Source organism: Taudactylus pleione, unplaced genomic scaffold, assembly GCF_031769625.1.
Source record: "Taudactylus pleione unplaced genomic scaffold, aTauple2 ptg000069l, whole genome shotgun sequence".
NCBI classification, from domain to species: Eukaryota; Metazoa; Chordata; class Amphibia; order Anura; family Myobatrachidae; genus Taudactylus; species Taudactylus pleione.
The window spans coordinates 11100545-11113760 of record NW_028284471.1 but is presented as its reverse complement, the minus strand read 5'-3'; the positions used below and the strand labels follow the sequence as shown (position 1 = coordinate 11113760).

Here is a 13216-nt window from a genome sequence, read left to right as displayed (position 1 = left end):
AAAATAATCTGCCCACTCACCTCACTTTCTGTATGACACATCAGGGAAGTTATAATAAGTGAGAATGAGTGACCTGAACAGGCGTAAGAAGTTTATTTATAGACAAATACCTTAGCCCCAGGGTGAGTCACTCACAACATAAACAGGCTAATCTCCTCCATCACCTGGCACTTCTGTAAGTGATTTGAAGTACCACCATACAGAATATTACTTTAATACACTAATCTGCTTGACAAGTACTCATGTGCCTTACAAGACACTGGTTTAATTAAGTTTGTATAATTTTTATGATTGGACAGTGAATAGTTAGGTAAATGAAGTATATAAAAAAAACTATTTATGCAGTGTTAAGTGGTAGATTAGAAACAAATGCACATTTTACACAAAAAAAACAAAACAGTGACATACGTTATAAGGGATCCGGTCAAAATCCCGACAGTTGGGATGCCGGCGCTTAGAATGCCGGTACCGGAATCCCGACACCTGTCAGAATCCCAGCGCAAGCATCACGACCTTCAGCATCCCGACGGTAAGTACTGGGTTTAGGTGGAGGGTTAGAGGTTAGGGTTAGGCACTAAGGGGGGAGGGTTAGGTTTAGGCACTGGGGGGGGGTTAGGTTTAGGCATCGGAGTGGTAGGGTTAGGAAGACGGGTAGGTTACTGACAAACAAGTGTCGGTATCCTAACCCTGTCAGGATGCCGACCGCTGGGATCCCAAGTGCCGGGTGCACACAGTAATGCCAAATACACATTATGCCAAACAGTAATGCCCATTACATCCCACCCTGACAGATCTACTTCACCAACCCTCCTTTCTGCTCCTGCCAGTCCGTCACCTCAGCTCAAGACAGGTTGCACAGTTTTTATGTCCGTGTAGAATCAGATTATTGGGAACATAGTTTATAACGTGTAAACTTTGTATCAAATTAGTGCCCCTTATACATTGCCCCCTGTAGTTGTGCCCCAAATTGCAATGCCCCCTATACTAGTGCCCCTTATGCAATGCTCCCTGTAGTAGTGCCCCTTTTGCAATGTCCCCTGTAGTAGTGCCCCTTTTGCAATGTCCCCTGTAGTAGTGCCCATTATGTAATGTCCCCTGTAGTAGTGCCCCTTATGCAATGTCCCCTGTAGTAGTGCCCATTATGCACTGTCCCCTGTAGTAGTGCCCCTTATGCAATGCCCCCTGTAGTAGTGCCCATTATGCAGGGCCCCCTGTAGTAGTGCCCATTAAAGTAGTGCCCCCTGTAGTAGTGCCCATTATGCAGGGCACCCTGTAGTAGTGCCCATTATGCAGGGCCCCCTGTAGTGCCCCTTCTAGTAGTTAGCCCCTGTAGTGCCCCTTCTAGTAGTTAGCCGCCTGTAGTTGCTCCCCCCCTCCGCGCGCACACAAACAAACACACACACACACAAAAGAAAAAAACACAAACACTTACCTTTATCCCCGCTCCAGTGCTGCTGCCGTCCATACCCCGGCGTCCGCTCCTCGGCACTATGGGAGTGACGTCATTACATCACTCCCATAGTGCCCTGCGGGACCCGGAAGATGGAGGGAGCTCCGTCCTCCGGCTGCCGCTGGGGGTCTGAATAGGAGCCGGGCGCCCGCTGGTAACACACTCAGCGGGTGCGTCGCCCCCAAGCTACCTAGCGCCTCCAAGCCACCGCGGGGGCAGTAGTTACGCCACTGCCCTTTTCCCAGAGGTCCCTGGTTAGTGTTTCAGCCCTGACCAAAGATTTTAAAAACACAAAAAACAGGGGTTTGAGATGCTACACTGCAGCTTCTGATCATGGCCTGTGGAGCTGTACAGAGTGCCCTTAGGACAGCCCGGGCAATGCTCTACCTACCGGAGCTGATGGCCTTGCCCCCTAAGTGACAGCATGACATCAGGTGTTTATGGGGTGGGGGCGGAACAGGGCTGCATAAAGCCCTGTTAGGGCACTGGATGGTTATCCCACACATAGGGCAAAATTTACTAAGAAGCGGGTTCTAAAACCTGGAGGTTTGGTGGTGGTTTGACGGCGGGTTCTAAACCCTGGTGGTTTAGTGGTGGTTTGACGGCGGTATCTAAATGACAACAAAACCACTGACTAGTAATTTTAGCTTTATTCCTGTTCTATTTTATTCTAAAAATGTGTTTGACGGTGGTTTTGCAGCGGTCTTGGCCTTAGTAAATCTGCGGATAGCAAAACCGCCACCAAACTGTCGCCTAGTAAATTTTGCCCATAGACTCCACGTTCAGCGGCTATTTTAAATTGGCCAATGAAAATATGTACCATAGGGATGGCCATTTGAAGATAGCCATCACTTAATGGCGGTGATGCATCTATTGCAACATGACTTGCGATGCCATGTACCCATCTCAGTTGACATAATAAATGACATAAAAAAGAATATGTTTTGCTCCTTTATAATACTCAGAGATTGAACATATATATATATATATATATATATATATATACACACAAAAATATTTATATAGTGTGCACATTTTATGCAGCATTCTACATGGAATATGTGGCCATTCACATCAGTCCTTCTCCATGTAGCTTACAATCTAAATTCCCTACCCCACGTGCATACATACACACTAGGGTTAATTTTATACCTGTATATTTTTGGAATGTGGGAGGAAACTGGAGTATCTGGGGGAAACCCATGCAAGCACAGGGAGAAAATACAAACTCCACACAGTCAGGGCTGTGGTGGAAATCAAACCCATGACCTCAGTGCCGTGAGGTAGTAATGCTAACCATTTTATCAATAATATAACAGACAATATATAGAGGATTTCTGCGCACTCCGGTAGCTGCAATAGAGGAAATCAAAGGTGGGTCATCACAACATAACTAGAACCAATAAACAAAATATGATAACCCCTACCTGCGCTCTCCAAATAGATACAAAGTAAATGACACACGATAAACAATGTACAATGATCATCCAAATATGTGGTTATAGTTTCAATCGAAATAAATAGTTCCCAATGTTCGTCTTGGTATCAAAATATGGATAGTCTTAAACAGAAAGGAAATGTAAATCTTTTACGTGTCCAATACTTTTCTCCCGAGTATAATCTCTTCTGTGCGGTAATCCTCAGAGAGGGACGAGAAAGAAAACAGTGAGGGACTAATAGTGTAGTATGTTGTATACAGAGATACGTTTCCACATAGGGAATTTTTATTGTACCATACTCACTCTGTTAAATAGAGAAAAACTCTCAAATAGGTATCTTTACACAGGGAAATTCCTTGTCTCACACAAGTTATTCAGCGGAAATATCTGGTCATTTGTAGTCATAACGAGAGAGTAAATAGGGCGTACCCTTACTCACAATCACTCATGCAGAGATATGTTCATAATGGTTTCACTTTCTTTCAAGTTCTTCTCCTAATAGACTTCATGGTACCTCCTGACTCACCCATTTCTGTTTGCAGCCTCATAGGGCTGCAAGCAAAAATGTGTGAGTGCGGGCAGGGGCATTTTAAGAGAGGAGGGGGCCTGAGTGCAGATTCAGTTCGCATCCCCTCCTCTCTCCTGCGGTGCACTGGGTGCAGGCGATTCTGGCTTAGTGCCATTTTCCTGGGGGCACACTCTGCACCCATTACAGATACGCCCCTGAGTGCGGAGTGGAAAGTTCCCTTCACACTTAATTTGATCGAGCCCTTAGTGTTTTTAATCATGATGAGTGTTCCTGTGTATTTAGAATTTTCTACAATATTGCAAAAATATGCAGGCAGGACTTTGATCAGCAGAGCTTGCAATCTAAGTTGTATGATATTATATTCTATATACTTTTTGTTTACTTGTCATTTACAATTTAGTCATATTATTTCATACCTGCCTACTCTGCCGGAAGTTACGGCTTTTCCCCGCACCCCCGGGAAGAGTAGGCAGCCCTCCCACATCTTACCCACTTCCTAGTGAAGTGGGCACTATGGTGAGGATAATCCTGCGAATCGCAAAGGGGCGGAGCCAATATGTTTCTGAGAAAATTACATCATATTGGCTCCACCCCCTCTCGACTAACCCACAATTCTATTTCCCATGAGGGGGCGGGGCTTAATGACATCTATGGCCGGGCTCTGCCCCACCTCAAGTCAGCGTGCATCTCTCCTCTGGGCTGCTCCTGAAGGAGACTGAAAATGTAGGCAAGTATGATTTATTTAGATATGAGGTGAGAGATCAATTAAATGTTTAATTGATGTCCTTCGTTTCCAATAATTTGTAATACCTTTCGCTTGAAAAAACCCCCTGTGGAGTGAAACATGTTAGAGGAAGGACTTGCCATTTTAAATGCCCAAAGGATACGTGAGTTGACCAGCGATAAACCCAGAATGGAAGTATGGATATAGCATAGTAAGGTGCGGTGTGCTGATTGTAGCTGCAGGTGGCCTTCCTCCCCCAGATAGCACAATTGCAGCCACTGAAGGCAGCTATGCACTGTATGAATATTGATTCTAAATCATCCAGACTGTGGTAATCCGTTTATACAGTAGCTGAAAGCAGTTTCCCTCCATTATACAGCATACGGAGGTTGAGCTATATTGCCGGAGGCAGCTTTTATTATACAGTATATCCAATTTGATTGTAGCCAGGGGCGTATTAAGTGGAGGAGGAGGCCACCTCCTGTCTCTCTGGCGACCGGCAGCGCACTGATCGCATGCCGCAGCAGCAGACTCTGGGCACTAGTCTGTGCCCATAGTCGCGCAGGTCACCGGGAAAATGGCGCAGCTGCCATTCTCCCAGCTATTTACCTACTGCGCATGCGCAAACTGCCGGGAAAATTGAATAAATTTGACTTTCTTTACTATATACAAGTGTGTTGATATTATTTCAGCCAAAACAGACTGATTTTTGCATTGTTAAGTGCAGTACCATTAATATATTACTTTGCAATGCTTTGTTATCAGTCATTGGATATCATTTCTTACTAAGGTGTGCGGCCACAGGCATACTTGGGTGTCTGCAGCTGTTGATAACTAGTGATATCAGTCAAAATAAAAATATAAACACAAAGATTTCTATCAGCGCCTGAACAAGTAGGACAAATCAATGCCTTTAGTTTGTAAAGTAATTGTATATTTTTAAAGTAAAACAAAGTGCAGTTAAGATTAGTTGTAGCTTGTGAGCAGTGACACCCTAGGCATGCCCAGAGCCAACCTCTTTGATCTGCATTACAATAATACCCTGTGCCAATAGGAAACAGGAGGTGTGGCTATTGTGAATTCTATCCCATTCATCTTTAACTAAGTCTCAGTTAGGAACAAGCAGTAGCTGGGTAGGGAATACTTCCCAGAATCTCACACTGAGAACTCAGGGGGCTCTCTGTTACTGGATACTATTTCAATCCCTCTGGCATGGACTATTAAATCACTGGATACAGGATGAAGGTTACTGTAAGTACTGATATTTTATTACCTGCCTATTCAAACTCTGTGCAATTCTGACTTGAAAAGTTTTTTGTAAGCTAGTAAAGCCGAGATTTATGTAATGCAACTGTAGTATAATAATTTGTAATGTACTGGTCTTACCAATCTATCCTGTATTTAATAGTGTAACATATAAAAAAACTTTAAGGACAGTATTAGTTCAAATGTTAAGTTAATTACAAATTAAACCCACTTTTCTTTCCATTTTAAGTTTCTTTTTCTATTTAATTTTATTTTTCAATTTTTTTTTTTTTTAAAAGGTTTAAAGCCATAACATTTAATGACTTCTTGTAGGAAGGATGGTGTTATACATTATTATTTATATTCCTGCCGACAAAGGCGTTGTAAATATTATGCAGAATATACTTAATAAAATAAGCCACATTGTATTTTTATTCTTCTAATTTATTGTAAGTTGTGCAATAGAACCTTGGAAATGTTTACATGGGGTCCTAAATACTTGGCATTTTTTTGCAAGAGGGAAAAGGTCATCCAAACTATTTGATGGGAATCCTAGCAGAAAATTACTGAGAAAAGGGAAATGCAATTCAGATGATTTTTGTAACTTATATACACAGCTGAGCTCCTGTGAGAAATGTGACATCCATGTTTGCTGACATGAGTAATTGGTAGAGGGTGATGGTGACACTAGAAGCAGCTTATAACTCATTAATGTCCTTGCCAATGTCTGTTCCTGTATGTGGTAGACTAACATTAATGCAGAGCTTTATATTTATCAATCATTTTTCAGGCATGCTTTCCCTGCCCAACTGAGCAAACAATTGATTTTTTTTTGCACTAATACATCACAAATAAAATTTGTACGGTTGCACTGTGACATTCCCTCGTATATGTGGTACACAAAACAAACATAACTGCATTGCTAGTCATCTGGTTTAGTTTCTGAATTAGAGGTAAGCACCTTGAGGTTCCAAGCTGCAATGGAACTACAAATCCCAGCATACCTTACCATAACAGCATTGCTAATCATCTAGTATATTTGATAAATCAGGGAAAGGAAACCTGGTGCTCTCCAGCTATAGTTGAACTACAAGTTCCAGCATTCACTGCCAGTATGCTTTACCATAGCAGTGTAACTGTATGTTTACTATCAGATCAATGAAGACAACTGGGAGCTATAAAACTGTGTGGCTGGCAGGGCATACTGGAACTTGTAGTTCTACAACAGCTTGAAAGTTACAAGAGGTTTTCCCCTGATTTAAAAGTTTCTAATTTAATGTTAACAGATCCCACGCCTAGTAGTTCTACAAAATTCGAAAAATTATTGTGTTATGACAGTGTGCATTGGGCGTATTCTATAATGTAACATGTGTTGTACATATCCAGCTGTCATATTTAAATGCCCGTGGTCTACATGAGGTGATCTCACTCTCTCTACACTGTACCAGGTGGACGTGGGAAGCCAGCACAGCTGGAAACTATTACTAGATCATTAGCTGAAGGAACACCCTTTCCCAGGATTTGAGGATGTGAATTGTAATATCAGTTACTCTGTGTGATCTGATTTTACAGCAATCAGTCTCATAAGAAGGCAGCCATTTATTTTTGTACAGCCTTACGTATGGCAGGGCAAGCATGTTACTGTGATTCTTATGATACGGAGCGAGTGATTCGCCTGGGGGTCACACAGAAAGTACCTAGCATTATTGGTACAAGTAGAACATGTATGCTATATGAAATATTAACTTTCATTTGTGTGTGCACAGTTGCAACAAAAATACTATGTCAAGAAGGTTAATCACAGTATGTGTATACTTGACTGCTAAATGATATCTGATAAATTGATATGGGTTACAACACATTATTGCTCTTTGCACCATGCTATTAAATTGAAGTTATCAACAAGGCATCCATTTTTGGGGCTATCTTTAGCCAATCTATACATCAGGAGCTGACATCTTTAAAGGCATAAGGCACAATACCACAGTGATGTCACTTGTTCCTACGCACAGGCCACATGTCTGTTTCCATTGTGTGCAGGTGATGGATAATATATATCCCATACATGTCAACATTCTTGCTGCCCCCCTCAAAGAGGGGGCAGCCAGGTCGGAATTGCAGGGGACGTGGTGGCGGCAATGGTGAGTAGTGTGGGGGTAGGGGTGGCACGATCGCATCATTGCGCCCCCACCCCTGCTATACAATGCCCAGATTTCGAGGTATTGTAAAGCAGGGGACGTTGCTACAATGATGCGATTCAGCACAAATCGCGTCATCGGCCACCCGGACTGCAAACTATAACTCTTAAGGGGACGGCTGCCTGGAGGGTATGAGGGAGTTTCCTCCGTTGGCCTCCGAACAGAGAACGCCCTTTTTCGGGTGTGCGTTTTATGTCCCTATTTGAAAAATAGGGGGGGGGGGGGCAATGCTTATTCTGGCACAGGGCACCAATAAGCCTAGTTACGGCTCTGCCGAGATATTGCACGCTCTTGAAGGGGAGGGGGGGGGGCGCCCTATTTTCAGGAACTCCTCTGGCCATCATGGGAGAGGCGGCAAATCAGATATATCCCTGTATAATCACCTGGTTATATAAGCCCATTAAATTGACATTTGCTTTCCTAGCTCACCATTTTCTGGTCATGCATACATTTAACATATTTTTTTTGTACAATCTATATTGTTTTGTGTACAGATAAAAATGATAGATTACATTATAAGCTAGTACCTAACACATCTGATGGTAATCTTTTCTACTTATACAGCCACAACCATTACCATAGTCTTTGTTTGTCTCTTTAGTGCCTTACTTATATTTTCTGGCACTTACTTGTGAAACCCTTTTGTATATTGGGGCCTCTACACTCCCTCTTTCAACTAGACTTTGTGATCTTGTGGAAAGCTTCCTATTCACCCCTCAGGCATCATAAATTAAGTTGTGTATTTACTAGGGCAGGAAGCCATTGTTACTGCAGCACTATAGACTGACAACAAAAATGTTCAGGACGAGTTGATAAAGTGTATTTAGTGAAAACAAGTGAAGTCTGCTAAAAGGTTCAAAGCTGTGTTACCATAAGGAACTTTTATTGTGGTATCAAATCAGACAAATGAGATGTTGACATATATTTTCAATTAATTTCTGGCTGTGAAAGCATTAACAAAAATACATGGTTTCTGGACACAATTATTGTCAGGGAGTGTTGTATTATACTACCCTTATGTCCTGGTACTTTCTATAATAACTTTAGGAGTTTTAGAGGTGTTAATTTGTCACAAGAAGTGACACCCGACCCTGTGACTTTTAAGCATTTTATTAAGCTGTCGAGAGAAAGGTACATTGGTCTGTCATTAATGACACCACCAGCTATTAACAGTGACACAACTGTTGCGTACAGATCTTCTCACCTGACACTTGCTGTGTTTGGCCACTTGCGTTGTCAGTGTGTGAGCTGCAGTGACCTCAGGTGACTTGGACCGGTCTCCACCTGTTAATGCAATCAGTAGAGCAGGGCACATTGCTGCTGTACCAAAAGGTCTTTATGGGCCAATTTATCTAATACAACAAGAAACAATTCAATAGACAACAACCCTGAGACTGAAAACCCCTTTTACTACCACTCACTTTAATGGGAAAGGCAAGAAACATTGTATTTATTCACTGAATAGAAAGGGTGAACACATTCTATTTGTATGATAGTACAAGTGTTTGATTCATTCTTCATAACTAAGGCCATATGCCAGTAATTAAGTGGGAAGAAAATCCTGTATTAATTAGATTATTTGCATGATAACATCAGCATATGGGGGCATATTTACTAACAACTGAATAGAAAATGACTGCTTGCATTTATCAAAGTTGGAGCGCAGGGAAAGTTCTGACCTGGCGAATACCTGGAAGCAAAGTGAAAGCTCCATTGGTACAGTGTTCGGCATTGAAGCGCATACTGCATGGCGGCCCTTGCATGGGTCATTGCTGTCTTATGAATGATGGTTTCTATATGGTCTCTCCCACTTCATACAGAGCATGCAGAAGTTTAACAAGCTTAAATGCTAAGGGGGATTTTTATTAAAGCTATTGTATGGGAAATCCTCCATCATGGTAGTTTAGCTTGTAAAACTTCTGTGTCTCCTATATGAAGTGGGAATGACTACATACTGTAGAAAACATCATTCATAAAACAGCATACAAGATCATGAAACAGCAAAACATGTATTCCTCAAACAAGGACATAAGAATTAACTCATTGGTCATAAACAAAAACTGGTCCTCATGTTGTATGTTCAGTGCTTGTGAGAGGAACATTATTTGGTTCCAAGGGCTGTATTGTTGGTATGAAGAGAAGATATATATTCTGTATATTATGCCTTAAATTGTTTTTAATAACAGTATGCCCATTGCACAAATATCTTACACCCAATAACAAAAACATTATATTGGCTTTGATGAATCAAGTGCATAATAAACTAACAAATAGAACATCTTGTTGCATGAGTTGCAGTGTGCGAATACACATTACAATGGGCTGCACAAGAAAATATATGATGTTTGTGGCCACGGGTTACCGGATTAATGTTCTACAGTGTGGTGCTGCAATCCCATCTATTCTGCATCCTGACTGTTGGACATCTGGCTCTTATTAATTGTCCTGCAGTGCTGATGACACCAGTGGGAGAGATACACAGAGCAGGGAAGACAGGAAACTGCACATTTGTGAATATCTTCCATTAAAATCAAGACTTCCTTCTCTCATTCAACCTTGGATTGCTGTTTGTTGGTCAATGCATGATTAAGAATTGGTATTTCTTTGTGATGTCCTGAGAGGGTCACTCAGAGACTGTCCTATTCATATGCAAATAGATCCCCTTGTAGACAGAGGACCTCAGTAATAAAGCTCTAAGTAGGAACTTGGGGTAGGTGATGTCTCTAATTACCATTTCAAACACAGATGTTCTCAAGTACTGTATATTCACCTTTCAATTTTAATCTCCTGTGTAGAATTTTCATCTGATCCATATTACCTCGCTTACAGTACATCCAGATGGACTATGTGATTTGTCAATGTATTTGGAGTGCTTTGACACCTCAGATATAAAAATAACAGAATACTGAAAATCACTCATATACAGATATAAATAAACATGTTAAGAAACAGTCGCTGGAAGTAAAGACTTTCGATTGCAAATGAAAAATAATAAATAACATGTCCATCTGTATGCATCCTTAAAGTGGAAGAAAGCCCCATAAATTAGAATGTTTCTGAAATATCTTAAATCCATGGTAGATAAATATATTCATAAATTTGATAAATAAGTATTTCATACAGTCTTATATTAGGTATAGGCTTAGAAGTGATTTTCAGGAAGAGGGGGAGCCTGCAGAGTTGACAACCTGGAACCACTTTACAAAAGTCCTCAAAATATCTTTAAAAGCAAAGTTTTATCAGGTAACTATGAATGAATAGACCTGGCACCATTCAGGGCTATACCTAGGGTGCCAAGGTTTAGGGTGAATCTAAAAAACGGAACAATTGACATGATGTCACTTATTCAGTGTTTGTAATATCCACATTGCACACCTACACTGTACGGAAGCTGACATGGAGGGTCAACAGTCGGCAGCTACTTACCTGTGGAGATGCCGATTGCTGATCCTCCATGTCAGTCATGGTCTGAAAGTGAGGAGCAGGGCTATGATGTCACAGCCACACTTCCAGTCTCACAGAAGCAGCAACTTTAGAAGGCCACCAAAGGCACCCAGGTATCTTTATACGGGAAGCAATCGAGAAGCCGACTGCCTATATACCGGCAACCGGCTTCCCGACTGTCTTATCCCGGCAAGGGTGAAATGCTGGGCGTCTAGATGTAGACGCCCGCATTTCCCCGACGCCGGGAGACTGGCGCCCGGCATCACGATCGTAGTGATGCCGGGCGCCGCGAGTAGACAGCCGCGGGGTGGGGGAGGGTTAGGTTTAGGGCTCCCGGGGGGGGGACCTAGTGTTAGGCACCCCCCCGGGAGGGTTAGGCTAGGGGGAGGGAGGGTTAGGCACCCCCGGGGGGGACTTGGGGTTAGGCACCCCCCCCCGGGAGACTTAGGTTTAGGCAGCGGGAAAGGGGGTGGTTAGGGTTAGGCACTTGGGGGGAAAGTTAGGGTTAGGCAACCCTAAGGAGGGTTAGGGTTAGGGGGGTTAGATTAGTGGATACTTACCTATCTACGATCGGGATTTCCAGCGCTGTCGGGCTTCCGCTGCATCGCACTCTGCTCCTGTCGGGCTGTCGCTGACGGGAATCGAACCACCGGCCCTTCGGCTGGCGGTATATCATACCCATTCCCTTTATACAGTCCCTGGTTTCATTATGTAAAAGAAATTCACACCTGGATAGACAGCATTCTCATGAATATTTCTTCATCTCACAAAAATGGCTGCCTCCACTATGTGACAGGACTGCATAAGATATGTCTGGTTCTTGCATATAAAGTGAAACTGTAACCTAATGTAAAACTTTAGTAACTTGCTCCTCCCCGAGCTGGAGCCCAGACTGGCTTCTACACAGTCATTTTCCAGGACTCAGCTGCTATTAGCCACTTCAAAATGGCCCCAATAATTAATTAGACGTAGAATAATCTTCACTGATAGTAATAATTACATCTATGACTTCTAGGTGGTTTAAAATGTCTGTCATATTTAAGGCTTACAAGTGTTTGTGGAGTCCCAGACTCCCGGAAGACTAGGGGGTCTATTTACTAAGCAGTGTTAGGAGACAGAGTGAAAAGTGAGACGTCTGTGATAAGGTGCCAGCCAATCAGCTCCCAACTGTCATTTTTCAAACACAGCCTGTGAGATGACAGTTGGGAGCTGATTGGCTGGCACCTTATCACAGACGTCTCACTTTTCACTCTGTCTCCTAACACTGCTTAGTAAATAGACCCTTAGGTCTTTCCCCACATTCTGCTCACTTCCTGGTGGAATGGGCTGGATGGGGACATGATGACACAAATCTCAGACTAGAAGAGTCTGGCCGCGCCTCCTCAGTGATCAGCTGCATATCGCCTCCGGGAATTCTCCCGGAAGGGACGATTTCAATGTTGGCAAGTATAATTTAAGATCATGCATAATTTGGTGTGTAATTTGCAAACTCACATAATGCTGTCTAAATTCTAAAGAGAAACACAAAAAAAAAATCCCACAGCACACTTCTGTCTGCCAGAAAAAAAAAAAAGACTACATATAAATATTTTGAAATAAAATGCAGAAGTCTTATGTGGGGTACACACCTGAATGAGGGATCAGCAGGTGGCCCGCTGACTAAGCTGCTGATGTGAAAATAGGCGGGAAAATGCGTTAAGGAATTCCGCCACTACAATACGAAATTTGCTAGCCGGAGATTTGTCCTGCACCGGGGTGGTCTGCGCAAGATACCATCGGGATCACTAGAGGGTAGTAAGTTTGCTTGGATATCGATGAGACGAATAACTGGTTACATAGTAACAGCACTGAATTACAGTCTTGCTGAATTATTGCTACATTCTAACTATAGCTAACTGACTTTCATACTAACAAGTGACTGCTGAATTTGCCTATGCACTATATGGCTTCACGAACACTGCTATTGTTGCAACTTTTTAACACATAAGGATCGATCAATCTGCTTATGCACTATATGGCTATATTAACATTGCTATTGTTGCAAGTTACTTAACATACAAGGACCAATCAATTATTTGTGCCCAGGCGAATTTGCAGAAAATTTGAGTATTACTAATGTGATTATATCCCCGTGATGAATTTTATGGGTGCAATAATATATAATTGTTGATTATGCAATTTTTATTG

The 13216-nt window shown here is 42.3% G+C and overlaps 1 protein-coding gene and 1 long non-coding RNA gene across 4 annotated transcripts in view; one reads left to right on the top strand and one right to left on the bottom strand.

Annotated features, from left to right (window-relative positions):
* Positions 1-13216, bottom strand: part of LOC148534314 (uncharacterized) — a 189152-nt gene that overhangs the window by 93724 nt on the left and 82212 nt on the right. The window lies entirely within an intron of this gene.
* Positions 5286-13216, top strand: part of CASS4 (Cas scaffold protein family member 4) — a 60452-nt gene continuing 52521 nt past the window's right edge. For both annotated transcript variants that reach the window (XM_088467114.1, XM_088467113.1), the window contains exon 1: positions 5286-5393. In XM_088467114.1, coding sequence (XP_088323240.1) covers positions 5382-5393 — 12 coding nt within the window. In that variant the 5' untranslated portion in view covers positions 5286-5381. The remainder of the gene's footprint in view (positions 5394-13216) is intronic.